Source organism: Oncorhynchus keta, chromosome 12 (assembly GCF_023373465.1).
Source record: "Oncorhynchus keta strain PuntledgeMale-10-30-2019 chromosome 12, Oket_V2, whole genome shotgun sequence".
In the NCBI taxonomy this organism is placed as follows: Eukaryota; Metazoa; Chordata; class Actinopteri; order Salmoniformes; family Salmonidae; genus Oncorhynchus; species Oncorhynchus keta.
In genome coordinates, this window is record NC_068432.1 from 40,596,241 (window position 1) to 40,617,872 (window position 21,632).

Consider the following 21,632-nt stretch of genomic DNA (forward strand, 5'->3'; position numbering starts at 1 on the left):
GTTCATTACGTTCTTTGTTTTGTAGTGTTTGTAATTGATTCGTGTTTTACGTTTGTTTATTAAACATGGATCGCAATCTACACGCTGCATGTTGGTCCGACTCTCCTTCACCACAAGAGAACCGTTACAACCGCACTACTGAACATATATACACACAAATTAATAAACAAGTCCTTTCAACAAATCTTTTCAACATTTATATCAATGAAATAGCAGACATGTTGGTCCAGTCTCCAGCGCCAGGACTCACACTATTTCACACAGAGGTAAAAATGCCTGCTATATGCTGATGATTTGGTACTTCTATCACCAACCAAAGAAGGTCTTCAACAGAACCTTAACATTCTAGAGCAATATTGCCATAAATTGGGCCCTGGCAGTAAATAAAAAAAACTAAATGAAAATCAGGATGTCAGAAACAGAAATATAAATTTGCCACAACACAATAATTGAACACACTAAAAATGACTCGAAACTTGGTCTGACCATATCTGCATCGGGAGACTTTAATATGGCAGTGAATGCACTCAAAGGAAAAAGCAGACACAGCGCATTGTACGCAATAAAAATGAAATTACTCAAAATCAACATCCAATTAGAATTGGACCAAAATATTTGACAGTGTAATCCTACCAATAGCTCTTTACGGAAGTGAGGTTTGGGGCCCACTCAATAAACTGGACTTTAAAATGTGGGACAAACATCCAATTGAATCCCTTCATGCAGAATTCTGGCGGAAAATTCTACAAGTCCAGAGAAATGCACCAACTAATGCGTGTCGGGCAGAACTGGGCCGCTTTCCGGCGGTAATGAAAATACAGAAAATATCACATTTTTGGGCTACATCGAAATTCAAGTCCAAATTCAAGTCTGCAATTTAAAAGCACTTCAAACCCAAACTGATCCACAAAGAATTGGAAAACATCCCCGATTTTGATAAGCTCCCATATCAACTGGGTGAAATACAACAGTGTGCCATCACAGCAGCAAGATTTATGACCTGTTGCCACAAGAAAAGGGCAACCAGTGAAGAACAAACACCATTGTAAATACAACCCATATTTATGTTTGTTTATTTTCCATTTTGTACTTTAATCATTTGCACATCGTTACAACACTGTATACATACACAAATGACATCTGTAATGTCTTTATTCTTTTGGAACTTCTATGAGTGTAATGTTTACTGTTCATTTCACTTTTGTATATTATTCTACTTCACTTGCTTTGGCAATGTTAACACATGTTTCCCATGCCAATAAAACCCATTGAATTGAATAGATAGACTACTACCACTAACCTTTATACATGGTTAGAGAGAGAGGGTACTTCAGGCCGAGCTGGTCATCTTTGAAAGAGTCCACAAAGTCCTCCAGCATCTGCAGACCATGACGGTTTCCACGATGACACTTCCTGACAAAGATGGAGTCCATAACAGGCAGCTGGTAGCGTTGGGTTACAAAGCCATTACACAAGCTGTCTGGAGAGAGAGGAAGAGATTGTTAGTTCATATCTTGAAAGTAGAGGTCAACTGATCAATCGGAATGGCTGATTAATTAGGGCCGATTTCAATAACAATCGGAAATCGGTATTTTTGGACACAGATTTTGCAGATTTTTTTTAACGCCTTTATTGATCCTTTATTTAACTAGGCAAGTCAGTTAAGAACACATTCTTATTTACTATGACGGCCTTGGAACGGTGGGTTAACTGCCTTGGTCAGGGGCAGAACGACAGATAACAGTTAACTAGTCCAACGCAATAACGACCGTTGCACTCCACAGGGAGACTGACTGCCTGTTACGCGAATGCAGTAAGCCAAGGTAAGTTGCTAGCTAGCATTACATTTCTTATAAAAAACAATCATAATGACTAGTTAATTACGCATAGTTGATGATATTACTAGATATTATCTAGCGTGTCCTGCGTTGCGTATAATCTGACTAGGCATACAAGCATAGGAGTATCTAAGTATCTGACTGAGGGGTGGTAGGCAGAAGCAGGCGTGAAACATTCATTCAAACAGCACTTTCGTGCCTTTTGCCAGCAGCTCTTCGTTGTACATCATGCATTGCGCTGTTTATGACTTCATGCCTATCAACTCCCGAGATGAGGCTGGTGTAACCGATGTGAAATGGCTGGCTAGTTAGCGAGCGCTAATAGTATTTCAAACGTCACTCGCTCTGAGCCTTGGGGTGGTTGTTTCCCTTGCTCTGCATGGGTAATGCTGCTTCGAGGGTGGCTGTTGTCGTTGTGTTCCTGGTTCGAGCCCAGGGAGGAGCGAGGAGAGTGACAGAAGCTATACTGTTACACTGGCAATACTAAAGTGCATATAAGAACATCCAATAGTCAAAAGTTACTGAAATACAAATGGTATAGAGGGAAATAGTCCTATAATTCCTACAATAACTACAACCTAAAACTTCTTACCTGGGAATATTGAAGACTCATGTTAAAAGGAACCACCAGCTTTCATATGTTCTCATGTTCTGAGCAAGGAACTGAAACGTTAGCTTTCTTACATGGCACATATTGCACTTTTACTTTCTTCTCCAACAATTTGTTTTTACATTATTTAAACAAAATTGTTTCATTATTTATTTGAGATTATTGATGTATTATATTAAGTTAAAATAAGTGTTAATTCAGTATTGTTGTAAATGTCATTATTACAAAAAAAATAATAATAATTAAAAATCAGCCTATTAATCGGTATCAGCTTTTTTGGTTCTCCAATATCCGGTATCTGTGTTGAAAAATCATAATCTTTCTCTATTTGAAAGTATGCTATAATTGATTGAGACATGATTGACTAATGCTATGTATAAAGTCTGTCATTATAGTAATCATCATCTTCAGGAGGTCACGGACAGCCTTGTGTAAGTTAAGGGTACTGTCCAGTGCCAACTCTCCAGCTAAATTCACCTATCAAATAAGACCAGTATGGTTTGAAACCAAAGATGATCGCTACCAGTGACAGTTTGACCAGACAAAAACCTTTGGTTTTGACAGAGTAGAAACCGACAGCGTGTCCATCCTTCCAAAGGAGCTTGGCGAAGTGGTTCTGTCCGTGGCACAGGAAGGGCACCTCAGGTTTGTCTATCTCACCCACGCGGTACACGATACGGTTCAGAATGTACAGGACGATCCGCTCACCAAGACTCCTCACCTGGGACACACACACACAGATAAAGACTGTCACTTAATGAAATGTTAAGGTAACACACACACACAACTCTCCTCTGAAGTTTTTACATGAAACACACTGAACACACTTTCCTCTCTGCTCAATTGACATGCACTCTAGTAGGACACACGTGAATCAGAAGTACCTTGGCTCAGTACATGGCATAAGTAGTCTTTCACCTCCCACGTAAATGTTGGAAGTGACTGTTTTTACAGCTCTGTAGCTCTGCCAAACAGAATAGAACTGACATTTAACTGTGGGTTTGGATCATGACCCTGAACACTGCTCCTAGTTTTATACCACCGTAACACACTTCCCACCAGTATGTGTGTCTGTCTGTACATGTGCACGCTGTGTGTTTCTCTATTGTTCGATGCTAATCAGAACCATTTGCTGGGCAAACTGACAGAAACACACACGCAACATATGCAGAAGTTGAGATTCTGTTCAAAACAATGTCATTATGCATTTCATTGGGTTGATAAACATGCCAGGTTCGTTTGTGTCTGTGTGCGCTCAGTCATGTTGTTGTAGGATCCTGTGTGTCCTCCCTCATATCCTGTCAGACTGAGCCTCTCCTCACACCAGATAGACAAACCCAATATCCTACCTCTACAGAGTCGGTTTGTGACACCTTGTGTTTGTGTGTTTCAATGTGCTATAGCTTTATGTTTCAACTCAACAATCATCTCGTGTTGTATGTGTTGCAGGTTGTGAACCTTGAGGAGGCCAGTTCTGGAGGGGTCGGAGGTTCTGAGGATGTCCTCGACAGACCACCACTGACCCGCCAGAAACAAAGCTACCGCTGGAGAGAGAGAGAAAGAGAGAGAGAGAGAATTAGAGTTAGATGAGTATGACATCTGGTTAGAATCCAGACGAATCTCTGTAAAATATAAACCCCCGGACATTATGAAACTTTTCGATCTGATGTGTGTAAGCTTGTAGCTTTCAATACAATGCTTACATCCATCTATGTGGTGGAAACGACCAGCTTTACACTGTGACTGTATCAACGGACAGACAAGAGGCTAGAGACTCGTTCTGTGCTGAGGGAGGGATGTACCTGTGAGCTGGTCCTCTGGGGCGAACAGGGCCAGAATCTTATGCTTCAGGTCTCCTCCATAGATGGGAACTAAACCAACGTTACACAGACTGATACAGATCTGAGGGAGCCAGAGAGACATGGGGTTAGAGTCAATTAAACAAACCATGCATGTAGTATTGTAGGTGTGTTTGTGTGACTACCATTCTGTGGCTGGGCAGGGTAAAGCTCTCGGCCTTGTCGGGGATGATGTATCGTAGCTGGGTCATGTAGCCCTCTGCTGCCTGCTCCTCCTCCTCATGTCTCACTGATCCCAACACGTCCACAGGGAACTCCATCCCTACAGGGCAGGGGTCACATGTCAGTGGTCAGAGTCACTCAACATGCCAAACAAAATACACAAGTCTATCACGTCTATCACTAACACACAGGGAATGATTCCTTTTACACAAGCAACACTTGGTACCTGTATTCTGTTTTCCTCTAGGCCCAATGCCTTGTCCTCATTATTCCCAAAATAAACCCAATCAATCCAAATGGAATTACACAATGTCCAATCAGACAAGGACTGCACAATAAAAACCATGCTATTCTGATGTTACTATGAAATCAACACTTCAGTGACACTTCCAATGCTGCCCTCCCTGGAAGAAACAAACTGACTTATAGAACACCTATGGGTGTCTTAAATTCACGGTGTGCCAGAGTGTGTTCAGAGCTTGGTTAGATTGTCCCGTTTGTAATGTCAGAGCAGCTCTTTGAGCGTTGGGTTCATCTGAGCATTTTGACCTCATAACGACAGTCAAGCACCCAAGCTAAGTGGCTAAAAGTTGGCTCGCTTACTAGCATTTCCAGACACAAATGAGAAAACACCTCACTCTGACCATTTTACTCGCCCTAGCAGAGCTAGACGGGAGGTTATGTTATTTAGAGCATTGGTGACCAACTGTGCTGCTGACTGACGTTTTGGAAACGTTTACTGCCACCGGTCATATTCAGGGTATTGCACATTTGTAAATGCATCTATTATTCTGAGCTCTGGCACACTCAGATGAGAGTGCTCTGAAAATCAGAGTAGATAGCCAGAGTGAATTTACAAACGCACCCTACATATAAAACCCTCAACATGGACTACAAATAGGACATGCCACTTCCATCCGTGGTCCTCCGTAGCTCAGTCGGTAGAGCTCAGCACTTGTGGGTTCGATACCCGGGACCACCCATTGTAAAAATGTATGCACGCATGACTGTAAGTAAGTCACTTTGGATAAAAGCGTCTGCTAAATGTCATATACATGGTCCCTAGCTGTGTGTTGCCGCTTTCCATGTTGTCTGTTGTCTGTAGCTTGTGAGGTGTGGAAACACTTTGTTGCTTTTATGAATTTTGTCTTGCTGCTTTTTGTTCTATGTTGCTCTGTCTGTATGCTACGTCTTGCTTGTCCTATGTTGCTATGTCTTGCTTGTTCTATATTGTAATTGTTTTTAATAACCTGCCCAGGGACTATGGTTGAAAATTAGCTTGCTGGCTAAAACAGGCACTTTTACTGAAACGTTGATTAATGTGCACTGTCCCTGTAAAAATAAAAAAATAAACTCAAACTCATATGCAGTGTATTCGGAAACTATTCAGACCGTGATTTTATCCATTTTTCTTCTAAAATGTATTAAAATGGTTTCCCCCCCCCTCAATCTACACACAATACCCCGTAATGACAAATCAAAAACATGGTTTGTTATTTTTAATACATTTGCAAAAATGTCTACAAACTGAAATATCACATTTTATAAGTATTCAGAACCTTTACTCAGTAATTTGTTGAAGCACCTTTGGCAGTGATTACAGCTGCGAGTCTTCTTGGGTATGAGGCTACAAGCTTGGCAAACCTGTATTTGGGGGTTTCTCCCATTCTTCTCTGCAAATCCTCTCAAGCTCTGTCAGGTTAGATGGGGAGCATTGCTGCACAGCTATTTTCAGGTCTCTCCATAGATGTTAGATTGGATTCAAGTCTGGGCTCTGGTTGGGCCACTCAAGGACATTCAGAAACTTTTCCCGAAGCCACTCCTGCATTGTCTTCGATGTGTGTTTAGGGTCGGTGTCCTGTTGGAAGGTGAACCTTTGCCACAGTCCAAGGTCCTGAGCTCGCTGGAGCAGGTTTTCAATGTCTCTGTACTTTGCTCTGTTCATCTTTGCCTCGATCCTGACTAGTCTCTGAGTCGCTGCTGCTGTAAAACATACCCACAGCATGATGATGCCACTACCATGCATCACTGTAGGGATGGTGCCAAGTTTCTTCCAGACCTGACACTTGGCATTCAGGCCACAGTGTTCAATCTTGGTTTCATCATACCAGAGAACAATGTTTCTCATTGTCAGAGTCCTTTAGGTGCCTCTTGACAAACTCCAAGCAGGAGTTGTACCTTTTAATTATTATTATTTTTAATTTTAAAAAAAGGTACTCCTCCCCACATCTGTGCCTCAAAACAATCCAGTCTCTGAGCTCTACGGAAATGTCTTTCGACCTCATGGCTTGGTTTTTGCTCTGACATGCACTATTAACTGTGGGACCTTATATAGACAGGTGTGTGCCTTTCCAAATCATGTCCAAACAATTGAATTTGCCACAGGTGGACTCCAATCAAGTTGTAGAAACATCTCAACGATGATCAAATGGAAAAGACCGGGCTCTGGCTAGGCTACTCAAGGACATTCAGAGACTTGTCCCGAAGCCACTCCTGTGTTGTCTTGGCAGTGTGCTTAGGGTCGTTGTCATGTTGGAAGGTGAACCTTCACCCCAGTCTGAGGTCCTGAGCACTCTGGAGCAGGTTTTCATCAAGGATCTCTCTGTACTTTGCTCCATTGATCTTTCCCTTGATCCTGACTAGTCTATTCCTCCAAGGGGTTAGAAAGCAGATGAACTGCTTCTCACTCTCTGAATGAGTCTCCAAACCGGCAGTTGGGGAGGATTACAATTAGAGAGAAGACTTGACTATCTACTGCCAAATAAGCAAGTGTTCCTCTGCGGTTCACCCAGTGCTCTATCTGTGTATGTGAGAGCTAGAATATGGTACGTTGGTGGTAACCATAGTAATAGATAAACGTTCTCTCGGAAAACAGATCTTTTGGACGTTACTGTGCTTCATGACATTACTGTGTAAACGTTAGTTACTTTGGGTGAGTGTCTTTTTCCCTATAGGCCGACTTGAGGCAGCCTTGAGCCCCCACTACCTTAAAATCTGTGATGTGGAGAACGTGGACGTAATCATGCAATACAGACATTAAAATGGAATTCAACAAAATTCATAATTGCATTGAACTTAGTAGGGAATCAACTAAAAGTATTTAAAATTCCATTTTGAATGATTCTGTACACTATACTTTCTTGTTTTGTCACAAACTGAAATTAGACAAATCAGAATTTTAGCAACCAGGAAATGACGGAGCGATATCTGCATAGTGCATCTAACTACAAAAAGTAGCCTATGCTTACCTGGCAGAATGATAGGATTATTTGCATCAGTCCAATGGGTATTTGTTTTGCAAATTCTACCATCACCTGTGCACTACAAAAACACTACTAAACTACAGCCTTTTGCTGGTGCACACCGGAATTAAAATGGGTACTACACGCAGACTTCAAAATTGGTTTCCTGATGTGGTTTAAAGGGATAAGTCTGTATTTTGGGTAATTCTCTACTTGCCCAGTCAGACGGACTCATGGATACCATTTTTATGTCTCATCATGCAGTTTGAAGGAAGTTAAAAAAAGGTAGCATATTGTTATCTTAGCTGGAAGTCTGTGGGTATCTACTAGCCAGCTCCCCTCAAAAGCAGGGAAAAAGACCTAACTACTAAAAAGCTGGGGGGTTAGCACTTGGTACTCTAAGTATTCTAGTATATATGAAATTAGAATATTTTGATTATAATTGTTGGAAAAACATTTATATTTGGAACTATTTTCTCAGAACTAAGCATTTCATTAATGCAATGTGATAGCTGGCACAGGGATAGGCTGTGCGCAAGTGTCAACACAGCTGGACAGTTTTGAATGAGTTTGCTAGATATCAAGTAAGCAAAGTTTGAGAAGAATACATCAATGATAAACCCCACAGAAGAAGAGTTAAGACTGCCATTGCTTATCCAAAGCAATATTTTTACCTTGCAGCTGTGACTTTTACAAACTTCAAGATTTCCACCGATCTAATGTCCATTGCTTGTGTTTCTTGGCCCAAGCAAGTCTTCTTACTTTGGTGTCCTTTAGTAGTGGTTTCTTTGCACATTTCGACCATGGCCTGATTCACGCAGTCTCCTCTAAACAGTTGATGTTGAGATGTGTCTGTTACTTGAACTCTGTGAAGCATTTATTTGGGCTGCAATTTCTGAGGCTGGTAACTAATGAGTTTATCCTCTGCAGCAGAGGTAACGCTGGGTCTTCCGTTCTAGTGGCGGTCCTCATGAGAGCCAGTTTCATCATAGCGCTCGATGGTTTTTGCGACTGCACTTGAAGTTTAAAGTTCTTGACATTTTCCAGATTAAGACATGAAGGTCAGTCAAAGTAATGATGGACTGTCATTTCTCTTTGCTTATTTGAGCTGTTCTTGCCATAATATTGACTTGGTCTTTTATCAAATAGGGTTATCTTCTGTATACAACCCTTACCTTGTCACAACATCAACTGATTGGCTCAAACGCATTTTAGGAAAAAAAATCCACAAATTAACAAGGCACACCTGTTCATTGAAATGCATTCCAGGTGACTACCTCATGAAGCTGGTTGAGAGAATGTCAAGAGTGTGCAAAGCTGTCAAGGCAAAGGGTGGCTATTTGAAGAATCTCAAATATATTTTGATTTATTTAACACTTTTTGGGTTACTACGTGATTCTGTGTGTGTTATTTCATAGTTAATGTCTTCACTATTATTCCACAATGTAGAAAATAGTAAAAATAAAGAAAAACCCTTGAATGAGTTGGTGTGTCTAAACTTTTGACTGGTACTGGAACTCAGTAAAATCTTTGAAATTGTTGCATTTATATTTTTATTCAATGAAGTTTGCTCAGAGTTTTTTTTACCCAGAGACTATTATGAGAGCATAAAATTGCCAAGCCAAGATGGGATGTTTCCTGCGGGAAATAGCAGTCCCATCAATGGGCATTCAATGCACACCAGCACAAAGTGCAATGGGGGAAAGATGATAATATAACATTATTTGATGATTGAATTGTAGCTAGCTTTTCTCATGATAATCCACGAGAAAATGTACAGGCCTGTCATCCATTAGATCCTTTTGAATGCACTCCTCAAATACTAAGAATAGCAGGAGTACAACAAAATGGCTAACAATGCTCTAAAAACTATGCTCTGTTCTTTTTTCATTATTCAAAATTGAGTGGTGCCATTATGTCTTTATTCAGCTTCATTCAACTACTTTCCTAAATAATTGTACAATTTCCACATGCTTGAGAAACTAATAAATTGACTTGACTTAGTTTTAGCTATGTAATAGATAACAGCATGCCACTAAAACAGAACAGCTATTATGACCTTCAAGTGTGTTCTCCTTTGTTTATTTCAAATGAATAAACATTTCTGCTGTGGACAGTCCACAAGGAAGGGACTCCATGTCTGCTGGAGTAAAAATCACATTCAGAACCAGAATAGAGGACAAGCCTCAGCCATTGCTGGCAAGTACTCAAAATATGCCATCAATGTTCTGGTTTACACTTGTCGTCATGGGATGCAATCATTGACCTGTCCAGACATCTATACTAACAAAAGGACAGGTAGCCTAATTGCCACTCCAGGATAGTTTGCTTGACTTGGGGTGTGTGTGTGTGTGTGTGTGTGTGTGTGTGTGTGTGTGTGTGTGTGTGTGTGTGTGTGTGTGTGTGTGTGTGTGTGTGTGTGTGTGTGTGTGTGTGTGTGTGTGTGTGTGTGTGTGTGTGTGTGTGTGTGTGTGTGTGTGTGTGTGTGTGTGTGTGTGTGTGTGTGTGTGTGTGTGTGTGTGTGTGTGTGTGTGTGTGTGTGTGTGTGTGTGTGTGTGTGTGTGTGTGTGTGTGTGTGTGTGTGTGTGTGTGTGTGTGTGTGTGTGTGTGTGTGTGTGTGTGTGTGTGTGTGTGTGTGTGTGTGTGTGTGTGTGTGTGTGTGTGTGTGTGTGTGTGTGTGTGTGTGTGTGTGTGTGTGTGTGTGTGTGTGTGTGTGTGTGTGTGTGTGTGTGTGTGTGTGTGTGTGTGTGTGTGTGTGTGTGTGTGTGTGTGTGTGTGTGTGTGGTCTTTGGAGGATGGTGTTCCCTTTCAAGTGATTTTAAGAGCCAAAACCAGAAAAAAAAACTGGGGGAAACAGATACCTGGAAAAACAAAACAGTGAGGGTGAATTTTGGGAATCAGGGGGGAAAAAAAGAAGTGTCCTACCTTCCCTGCAGCTAGATGGCTCTACAAGTCTGCACTCTATCCCCCAAGCTCTTTTCTTGATCAGAATAATTTGGTTGCAACCAGTTTGAGCTGGCATGTGTCACTACTGCCTATTGCCTTGGAGGGCTCAGCGCCCCGCCTATATGATCCAAGTTCGAGGTAAACATGTCGATCTTGCAAACGCACAACCCAACACCCACATCAGAAACACCAAACAACCCCACACTCACTCTCTCTGAACAGCGCCCCACCCACAGAACATTACCAAGGCATTCCAGCCTGGAAATTCCAGACCTTTGCTGTATGTTCAGTTAGGGCAGGTTTTAACACCCCGGCCTGTGGTCCATTAGAACAGGGTGGGGGGGTGTTAAAACCTGCCGTGTGTTCCTTTAGGTGTCCCCATGCTTCACATCTGACACAGTTTGTGCATATATCATGATGCCACTGATATGTTTGTTCATTTTGATCTCCGGTAAGGATATTTGTCATTTGTCTTCGGCTGTTCGTGCACACAATTTTCTTCCCAAGGCAAACCAAATGTTTGTACCTGAATTCTAATCCTCTTCATCAAATCAAAGTGTATTTGTCACGTGCGCCAAATACAACAGGTGTAAATCTTACAGTGAAATGCTTACTTACAGGCTCTAACCAATGGTGCAGGGGGAAAAAGTATGTGTGTGTGTGTAGGTAAGTAAAGAAATAAAACAACAGTTGACATTTGAAAAAAAAGAGTAGCAAGGCTGTATACAGACACTTGTTAGTCAGGCTGATTGAGGTAGTATGTACATGTAGGTATCGTTAAAGTGACTATGCATATATGATGAACAGAGAGTAGGAGAAGTGTAAAAAGAGGGGTTGGCAGGTGGTGGGACACAATGCAGATAGCCCGGTTAGCCAATGTGCGGGGAGCACTGGTTGGTCAGGCCAATTTAGGTAGCATGTACATGAATGTATAGTTAAAGTGACTATGCATATATGATAAACAGAGAGAAGCAGCAGCGTAAAAGAGGGGTTGGGGAGGGACACACAATGCAAATAGTCCGGGTAGCCATTTGATTACCTGTTCAGGAGTCTTATGGCTTGGGAGTAAAAACTGTTGAGAAGCCTTTTTGTTCTAGACTTGGCACTCCGGTCCTGCTTGCCATGCGGTAGTAGAGAGAACAGTCTATGACTGGGGTGGCTGGGGTCATTGACAATTTTTAGGGCTTTCGTCTGACACCGCCTGGTGTAGAGGTCCTGGATGGCAGGCAGCTTTGCCCCAGTGATGTACTGGGCCATACGCACTACCCTCTGAAGTGCCTTGCGATCGGAGGCCGAGCAATTGCCGTACCAGGCAGTGATGCAACCGGTCAGGATGCTCTCGATGTTGCAGCTGTAGAACCTTTTGAGGATCTCAGGACCCATGCCAAATCTTTTTAGTTTCCTGTGGGGGAATAGGCTTTGTTCGGCCCTCTTCACGACTGTCTCGTTCATTGGTCAACAAGTACTTCCATGAAGTGAGTGTTTGTCGTCATTCAACGATAGATGACCGCAAATGTTTTCCCTTGAGAAATACTGCACCAAACATCTTAGTTCGAAGTAAAATTGCACGACTGAGATCCTTGGCAAAAACGTTAAAACTGTCATGAATAGTCGGAATTAATTATCTTACATTCATTCCGACTATTGAGGAAGTATATAAAGGCTACAACATCTCAAGACGGACAAACCGTACTACTGTGTTTTTTTTTCAAGCTAAGGTCTTTTAAGGGTGTATACGTTCGGTTCAGTAACAAGAGTTGGGCTTGGCACCAGCCGAACCAAAACATGCAGAAGCCTTTAGGCCAGGGTGGCGGTGTGGTGTGGTGTTAACGCCTGCCCTGCTGACATTTTGTATTGCTCCTGGTTTCTACCATGTTACACACTACTGTCACACCAGCGAAATGGGGAGTTAGGCAGAGTTTATATCCCTCTTGTTAACTATAGTAGGTTCTTCTTTTCTCAATACAACCTACCGTTGTTATTGTATGGAACTGGACGCCAAAATCGGGAAGAACTGTGTGTAAGTGATTGTATGCAGTGTAGTATGTGAACTCATGAGACTTTCATCTTCATATCAGGAGAGACCAAAATAACACCACACTAATGACACAATCCAAATTGGCCATCAGGAACATCCAAATAGAAATGAAAGCTCAGAGTATGCCTATCAAATGCACAAACTGTACATACATTGCCTTCGGAAAGTATTCAGACCCCTTGACTTTTTGTTACGTTACAGCCTAATTCTAAAATTGATGAAATAAACAAAAAACATCCTCTGCAATCCACACACAATACCCCATAATAACAAAGCAAAAACAGGTTGAGAAATGTTACGCAAATGTATCTGAAATACCTTATTTACTTAAGTATTCAGACCCTTTGATATGAGACACGAAATTGAGCTCAGGTGCATTCTGTTCCCATTGATCATCCTTGAGATGTTTCTACAACTTGATCGAAGTCCATCTGTGGTAACTTAAATTGGACATGATTTGGAAAGGCACACCCGTCTATAGAAAAGGTCCCACAGTTGACAGTGCATGTCACAGCAAAATCCAAGCCATGAGGTGGAAGGAATTATTCATAGAGCTCCAAGAGAGGATGTGTTGAGGCACAGATCTGGGGATGGGCTTCCAGCATTCTTATATGGAAGAAATGTGTAAACACTAAGACTCTTCGTAGAGCTGGAAGCCCAGCCAAACTGATCAATCGGGGGAGAAGGGCTTTGGTCAGGGAGGTGACCAACAACCCGATGGTCAACACTCTGACAGCACTCTAGAGTTCCCCTGTGGAGATGGGAGAACCTTCCAGGAGGACAACAATCTCTTGAACACTCCAAATAAGGCCTTTATGGTAGAGTGGCCACTCCTCAGTAAAATCCACACGACAGCCCGCTTGGAGTTTGCCAAAAGGCACCTAAAGGACACTCAGACCATGAGAAACAAGATTCTGTGGTCAAACTGAAACCAAAATGTTACTGTTTGGCCTGAATGCCCAGCATCACATCTGAAGGAAACCTGGAACAATCCCTACGGTGAAGTATGGGTGGCAGCATCATGCTGCGGGGATGTTTTTCAGCGGCAGTGACTGGGAGACTCGTCAGGGTCGAGGCAAAGATGAATGGAGCAAAGTACAGAGAGATCCTTTATGAAAACCTGCTCCAGAGCGCTCAGGACCTGACTGGGGCAAAGGTTCACCTTCCAACAGGACAATGACCAACAGCATAGACAACACAGGAGTGGCTTCACGACAAGCTTCCTAATGTCCTTGAGTGGCCCAGCCAGAGCCCGGACTTGAACCTGATCGAACATCTCTGAAGAGACCAGAAAATAGCGGTGCAGTAACGCTCCTCATCCAACCTGACAGAGCTTGAGCGGATCTGCAGAGAAGAATGGGAGAAACTCCCCAAATACAGGTGTGCCAAGCTTTTAGCATCCTACCCAAGAAGACCCGAGGCTGTAATCACTGCCAAAGGTGCTTCAACAAAGTACTGAGTAAAGGGTCTGAATACTTTATTATTTTTTTATACATATACATTTGAAATCATTTCTAAAAACCTGTTTTTGCTTTGTCATTATGGGGTATTGATCCAAGATGGCGTAGCAGTAAGTCGTCCTGTCGTATCGTCTCTCTGTAAATATCGTCTCTTTTTCGTTTTAGATATTTTTCTTCGCATATCTTTAAAAACATTTTGCTAAACCTAAGCTTCCAAATACTCTCCGGCAATCCGCCTCACCCAATGTAGCTACTTTTCCTAAAGTATTTATATTTACTTCGAAACCGGAACCCCTCAACTGAAGCTAGCCAGCTAACCACCAGCTATGCTAGCGGTCTTCAGCTAACCGGTCATCAGCTAACCTTTAGCTCGGAAAGCTCTCGCCAGTTCGAACAAAGCGACGCTAACCAGAGCATAACGGACCTATTTATTTTTTATCCCCGGATTCCCTCCGCAAACGGAACATTTTTTCAGCTGGATCTTCACAACTAGCTATCGAGCTAAACCGCAACCCTGGTTGATTACTCCTGGCTAGCGTTTCCACCCACGTAGCTTGAAGCTAGCCCGGCCAGAGCTCCTGTGTTCCTAGCATACTCCTGGGCTTCTATACCCGGATCCACGACCGGTCTATCGATGTCACTGCATGAAGAGGAATAAACAGACTCACCCCATCACGGCGTCCTCCAAAGGCTAACTCTCTAGCCCTCGCTATCTCCTTGCTTGCTAATTCGGCATGCTAACTGCTAGCTTGTTTAGCCCAGGTCCGCTAACTACTACCTTGTTTACCCCGGCCTGCTAATCTGTTAGCTTGTTAGCACAGGCCTGCTAACCGTCTGCATCGCAGTGGCCCATATGTACTTTCTATCTCTTCCCGATTTTTAAAATTTGTTTATAACTTCCGGAAACCTGCCTCACCCAATGTGATACAGAATCGCTATTATTTTTATTTAGTCATTGTTATTTTTTTTTAAACTGGATAACACTCGCCAGTCCAGCCCCCCTGCCCCATCCACCACTGCCCCTGGACTCTGATCACTTGGCTACATAGCTGATGCACGCTGGACTGTCCATTAATCACGGTACTCCATTCTGCTTGTTTGTTTTATCTGTCGGCCCCATTGCCTAGTCAATGCCATTTTACCTGCTGTTGTTATGCTAGCTGATTAGCTGTTGTCTCACCCACTGTTTTAGCTACCTTTCCTGTATGTCTCTCTCAAATGTCAATATGCCTTGTATACTGTTGCTCAGGTTAGTTATCATTGTTTTAGTTCACAATGGAGCCCCTAGTCCCACTCCTCATACCCCTGATACCTCCTTTGTCCCACCTCCCACATATGCGGTGACCTCACCCATTACAACCAGCATGTCCAGAGATAAAACCTCTCTCATCATCAGGTGGCTAAGGCCAGCTTCTTCAGGCAGAAGTTTGCATCCTGTAGCTCCAACTCCAAAAAGTTCTGGGACACTGTGAAGTCCATGGAGAACAAGAGCACCTCCTCCCAGCTGCCCACTGCACTGAGGCTAGGGAACACGGTCACCACCGACAAATCCACGATTATCGAAAACTTCAACAAGCATTTCTCAACGGCTGGCCATGCCTTCCGCCTGGCTACTCCTACCTCGGCCAACAGCTCCGGCCCCCCCGCAGCTCCTCGCCCAAGCCTCTCCAGGTTCTCCTTTACCCAAATCCAGATAACAGATGTTCTGAAAGAGCTGCAAAACCTGGACCCGTATAAATCAGCTGGGCTTGACAATCTGAACCCTCTATTTCTGAAACTATCCGCCGCCATTGTCGCAACCCCTATTTACCAGCCTGTTCAACCTCTCTTTCATATCGTCTGAGATCCCCAAGGATTGGAAAGCTGCTGCAGTCATCCCCCTCTTCAAAGGGGGAGACACTCTGGACCCAAACTGTTACAGACCTATATCCATTCTGCCCTGCCTATCTAAGGTCTTCGAAAGCCAAGTAAACAAACAGGTCACTGACCATCTCGAATCCCACTGTACCTTCTCCGCTATGCAATCTGGTTTCCGAGCCGGTCACGGGTGCACCTCAGCCACACTCAAGGTACTAAACGACATCATAACCGCCATCGATAAAAGACAGTACTGTGCAGCCGTCTTCATCGACCTTGCCAAGGCTTTCGACTCTGTCAATCACCAGAGTCTTATCGGCAGACTCAGTAGCCTCGGTTTTTCGGATGACTGCCTTGCCTGGTTCACCAATTACTTTGCAGACAGAGTTCAGTGTGTCAAATCGGAGGGCATGCTGTCCGGTACTCTGGCAGTCTCTATAGGGGTGCCACAGGGTTCAATTCGCGGGCCGACTCTTTTCTCTGTATATATCAATGATGTTGGTCTTGCTGCGGGCGATACCCTGATCCACCTCTACGCAGACGACACCATTCTATATACTTTCGGCCCGTCATTGGACACTGTGCTACCTAACCTCCAAACGAGCTTCAATGCCATACAAGACTCCTTCCGTGGCCTCCAACTGCTCTTAAACGCTAGTAAAACCAAATGCATGCTTTTCAACCGATCGCTGCCTGCACCCGCATGCATCACCACACTGGATGGTTCCGACCTTGAATATGTGGACACCTATAAGTACCTAGGTGTCTGGCTAGACTGCAAACTCTCCTTCCAGACCCATATCAAACATCTCCAATCGAAAATCAAATCAAGAGTCGGCTTTCTATTCCGCAACAAAGCCTCCTTCACTCACGCTGCCAAGTTTACCCTAGTAAAACTGACTATCCTACCGATCCTCGACTTCGGCGATGTCATCTACAAAATCGCTTCCAACACTCTACTCAGCAAACTGGATGCAGTTTATCACAGTGCCATCCGTTTTGTCACTAAAGCACCTTATACTACCCACCACTGCGACTTGTATGCTCTTGTCGGCTGGCCCTCGCTACATATTCGTCGCCAGACCCACTGGCTCCAGGTCATCTACAAGGCCATGCTAGGTAAAGCTCCGCCTTATCTCAGTTCACTGGTCACGATGGCAACACCCATCCGTAGCACGCGCTCCAGCAGGTGTATCTCACTGATCATCCCTAAAGCCAACACCTCATTCGGCCGCCTTTCGTTCCAGTACTCTGCTGCCTGTGACTGGAACGAATTGCAAAAATCGCTGAAGTTGGAGACTTTTATCTCCCTCACCAACTTCAAACATCAGCTAGCTGAGCAGCTAACCGATCGCTGCAGCTGTACATAATGTATTGGTAAATTGGCACACCCATTTTCACCTACCTCATCCTCACAGTTTTTATTTATTTACTTTTCTGCTCTTTTGCACACCAGTACATGATCATCTGATCATTTATCACTCCAGTGTTAATCTGCAATATTGTAATTATTCGCCTACCTCCTCATGCCTTTTGCGCACATTGTATGTAGACTCTCCTTTTTTTCTACTGTGTTATTGACTTGTTAATTGTTTACTCCATGTGTTACTCTGTGTTGTCTGTTCAAACTGCTATGCTTTATCTTGGCCAGGTCGCAGTTGCAAATGAGAACTTGTTCTCAACTAGCCTACCTGGTTAAATAAAGGTGAAATAAAAAAATAAAAAATTTAAATTTTTAAAAATTGTGTGTAGATTGATGAGAAAAACTTTAATCATTTTTAAAATAAGGCTGTAACCTAACAAAATGTGTGGGGTGGGGGAAATCAGGGGGTCTGAATACTTTCCGAAGGCACTGTACCCGCTGTAGTTAACCCTTGGCTCGCACTACGTGTGTGTGTGTCCGGCTGTACATGTGTGTGTGCGTGTAGCATACCGTTGAAGTTGGAAGTTTACATACCTTAGCCAAATACATTTAAACTCAGTTTCTCACAATTCCTGACATTTAATCCTAGTAAAAATTCCCTGTTTTAGGTCAGTTAGGATCATCACTTTATTTTAATAATGTGAAATGTCAGAATATTTGTAGAGAGAATTATTTATTTCAGCTTTTATTTCTTTCATCACATTCCCAGTGGGTCAGAAGTGTACATACACTCAATTAGCATTTGATAGCATTGCCTTTAAATTGTTTAACTTGGGTTAAATGTTTTGGGTAGCATTCCACAAGCTGCCCACAATAAGTTGGGTGATTTTGGCCCATTCCTCCTGACAGAGCTGGTGTAACTGAGTCAGGTTTGTAGGCTGTGGTGTCCCATGGTGTTTATACTTGCGTACTATTGTTTGTACAGATGAATGTGGTCCCTTCAGGTGTTTGGAAATAGGCCTTGAAATAAATCCACAGCTACACCTTCAATTGACTCAAATTATGTGAATTAGCCTATCAGAAGCTTCTAAAGCCATGACATCATTTTCTGGCATTTTCCAAGCTGTTTAAAGGAACACTCAACTTAGTGTATGTAAACTTCCTACCCACTGGAATTGTGATGCAGTGAATTATAAGTGAAATAATCTGACTGTAAACAATTGTTGGAAAAATTACTTGCGTCATGCACAAAGTAGATGTCCTAACCGTCTTGCCAAAGCTATAGTTTGTTAAAAAGAGATTTGTGGAGTGGTTGAAAAACGAGTTTTAATGACTCCTACCAAAGTGTATGTAAACTTCCCGACATCAACTGTACATTACCTAATGATGGTAATGGTAATAGGGGTAGTGCAGGAAACAGACACCCAATCGGGGCCTCAGAGCTGGCTCCTAGGTACGTATACAATGTGTGATGTCACAGCAGATGTAGGATTACCCACGTCGCACAAACAGTAAATAGTGTGTGTGTGTGCACTCAGACAGGCAAATGTGAAGGTGCAAAATCAAGGAGCAATTTAGCTTGTTTCAATATACACACACATATACAGAGTTATAGACTAAAATATGCTTGCTGTAACATAATGGATTGCTTTCCATACATATTCTCACACTCCCCTTCTTTGGGAGATAGATAGCTGATAACCGTGTGTTTTCAATCACTCATGTTAAAAAAATATATATATTTAACATTTATTTAACCGTCATGTCTGACGAAGCGTAATATTCTTCATCCAAACCTTTACCCTCTACTCCCCCGCTGGTCTCACCTCTACCCCACATACAGCCTCCTCTGGCTGGGTAGTGGTAGGGCCAGCTCAACCCTATGGGTCTTCCCTCTACCCCACATACAGCCTCCTCTGGCTGGGTAGTGGTAGGGCCAGCTCAACCCAATGGGTCTTCCCTCTACCCCACATACAGCCTCCTCTGGCTGGGTAGTGGTAGGGCCAGCTCAACCCCACATAGAGCCTCCTCTGGCTGGGTAGTGGTAGGGCCAGCTCAAACCTATGGGTCTTCCCTCTACCCCACATAGAGCCTCCTCTGGCTGGGTAGTGGTAGGGCCAGCTCAACTCTATGGGTCTTCCCTCTACCCCACATACAGCCTCCTCTGGCTGGGTAGTGGTAGGGCCAGCTTAACCCTATGAGTCTTCCCTCTACCCCACATACAGCCTCCTCTGGCAGGGTAGTGGTAGGGCCAGCTCAACCCTATACGTCTTCCCTCTACCTGGCTGGGTAGTGGTAGGGCCAGCTCAACCCTATACGTCTTCCCTCTACCCCACATACAGCCTCCTCTGGCTGGGTAGTGGTAGGGCCAGCTCAACCCCACATAGAGCCTCCTCTGGCTGGGTAGTGGTAGGGCCAGCTCAACCCCACATACAGCCTCCTCTGGCTGGGTAGTGGTAGGGCCAGCTCAACCCCACATAGAGCCTCCTCTGGCTGGGTAGTGGTAGGGCCAGCTCAACCCCACATAGAGCCTCCTCTGGCTGGGTAGTGGTAGGGCCAGCTCAACCCCACATACAGCCTCCTCTGGCTGGGTAGTGGTAGGGCCAGCTCAACCCCACATACAGCCTCCTCTGGCTGGGTAGTGGTAGGGCCAGCTCAACCCCACATACAGCCTCCTCTGGCTGGGTAGTGGTAGGGCCAGCTCAACCCCACATAGAGCCTCCTCTGGCTGGGTAGTGGTAGGGCCAGCTCAACCCCACATAGAGCCTCCTCTGGCTGGGTAGTGGTAGGGCCAGCTCAACACTATGGGTCTTCCCTCCCACCCATAGAGACTCTGGGCTATACGTTATAATATTACATAGATATAAGCAACATTCTAATGTGTTTTGTCTGTTCTGACCGCCAGTAGACAGGTTTGGTTTAAACAGGACATTCACTGCCTACCTCATGTCAGAGAAGCATGATGGCCCCATCTGCCCTCAGAAACCCAAACACCACCAATCAGGCAGCATCACCAGCGACGTGGAAGGCACATCGCTTTTGGAAACCCACAAAAACATTCAGTCTTTCCACTTTCCATCTCTCTCAGTCTTCACAGACAAATAACCAGACAATACTACCTATACCCATATTGCTACACCACTGTAACCTACTGTGAACTACTGCAAACAGTGCAACGAAGTAAACAATATTTTAACGTCAAGAAATAAGATGGTCTTGTCGAGGTCCTTAAATAAAGTTTAAATAAATGTTTTAAAAAGTCGAACCTAATAACGCACAAACACATCAACTGTACGATCTCTAATAAAGTAGGTTACATGTGCAAGAGTAGGAGGGGGCGTGGCGGTATAGGGCATACTCAGCAAAAACTTGCCACTACATATATCGAAGTTCATCAAGCAAACACTATGCGAAATGCAATATTTCCTAGTAACCCAGGTGAGGTGAACAATAACTTTGTATAAAATGTTAAGAGAATCCTCATTCCCCACAGCACACCTCACCCTGATACTTAATATTTAATTCACAAATTCCTGACCGTGCTCTTGGATGCCGCCGCTAGTGAAAACACAGGCCCTATCCAAACATATTTGACCAAACAAATGTTTAACAGAAACAACACCTACATGTATATAAAAGAGAATGTAAGCTGTTCTTAGCGAGCCTTCCTGTAATCCTGTCCAAAGTGATGCTTACTCATCAGCAGGGCCGAACCAGCGCCAGCACCGAACATCCATCCCACGCAGCGTGTTTCAGGGCTCCAAGCACTCCGGCAATCTCCAATATAAAATACACTGTGCACGTGAAATGATAGGAAACTCACCTAATCCTGCTGATGACACGTAGGCTGTTTCTTTGACTTCTTTTGGATAAACTATAGGTTTTATTACTTGAATGTTTTGAAAAGCACACACGCCTCCGTTGCTAGCTTGTCCTAGCCTGTGAACACTGCGTACGCTCTCTGTGTGTGCATTGCCTGCTGGGACAGAGAGAATTTGCGATATCGCGCAAGGCAAACGTTCCACCAACATAACCAACCAGGGACCACACAGTAAGACAGGCCTACTCAAATAATATTTATTTAGAACATTATGAGAGCAAAGTACATGATTATAGGTATTTATAGTGGCTTATATCTCTTGATATATAACTTGATTTGCAATCACTCTGATATCCTAAAAACATGTATTTTAAGTAATCCTAGGCTACATATCGTTTATTCACATACATGTGTGTTATACTGGTGCTTTATAAATC

The 21,632-nt window shown here is 43.5% G+C and overlaps 1 protein-coding gene across 1 annotated transcript in view; it reads right to left on the bottom strand.

Annotated features, from left to right (window-relative positions):
- Nucleotides 1-21,410, bottom strand: part of LOC118376507 (soluble lamin-associated protein of 75 kDa-like) — a 59,869-nt gene extending 38,459 nt beyond the window's left edge. The window contains exons 1-6 of the mRNA XM_052458319.1: nt 21,199-21,410; nt 4,433-4,569; nt 4,251-4,350; nt 3,907-3,992; nt 2,998-3,169; nt 1,301-1,480 (exon numbers count right to left, since the gene is read on the bottom strand). Coding sequence (XP_052314279.1) covers nt 1,301-1,480; nt 2,998-3,169; nt 3,907-3,992; nt 4,251-4,350; nt 4,433-4,569; nt 21,199-21,406 — 883 coding nt within the window. The 5' untranslated portion in view covers nt 21,407-21,410. The remainder of the gene's footprint in view (nt 1-1,300; nt 1,481-2,997; nt 3,170-3,906; nt 3,993-4,250; nt 4,351-4,432; nt 4,570-21,198) is intronic.
- Nucleotides 21,411-21,632: the final 222 nt, after the last annotated feature.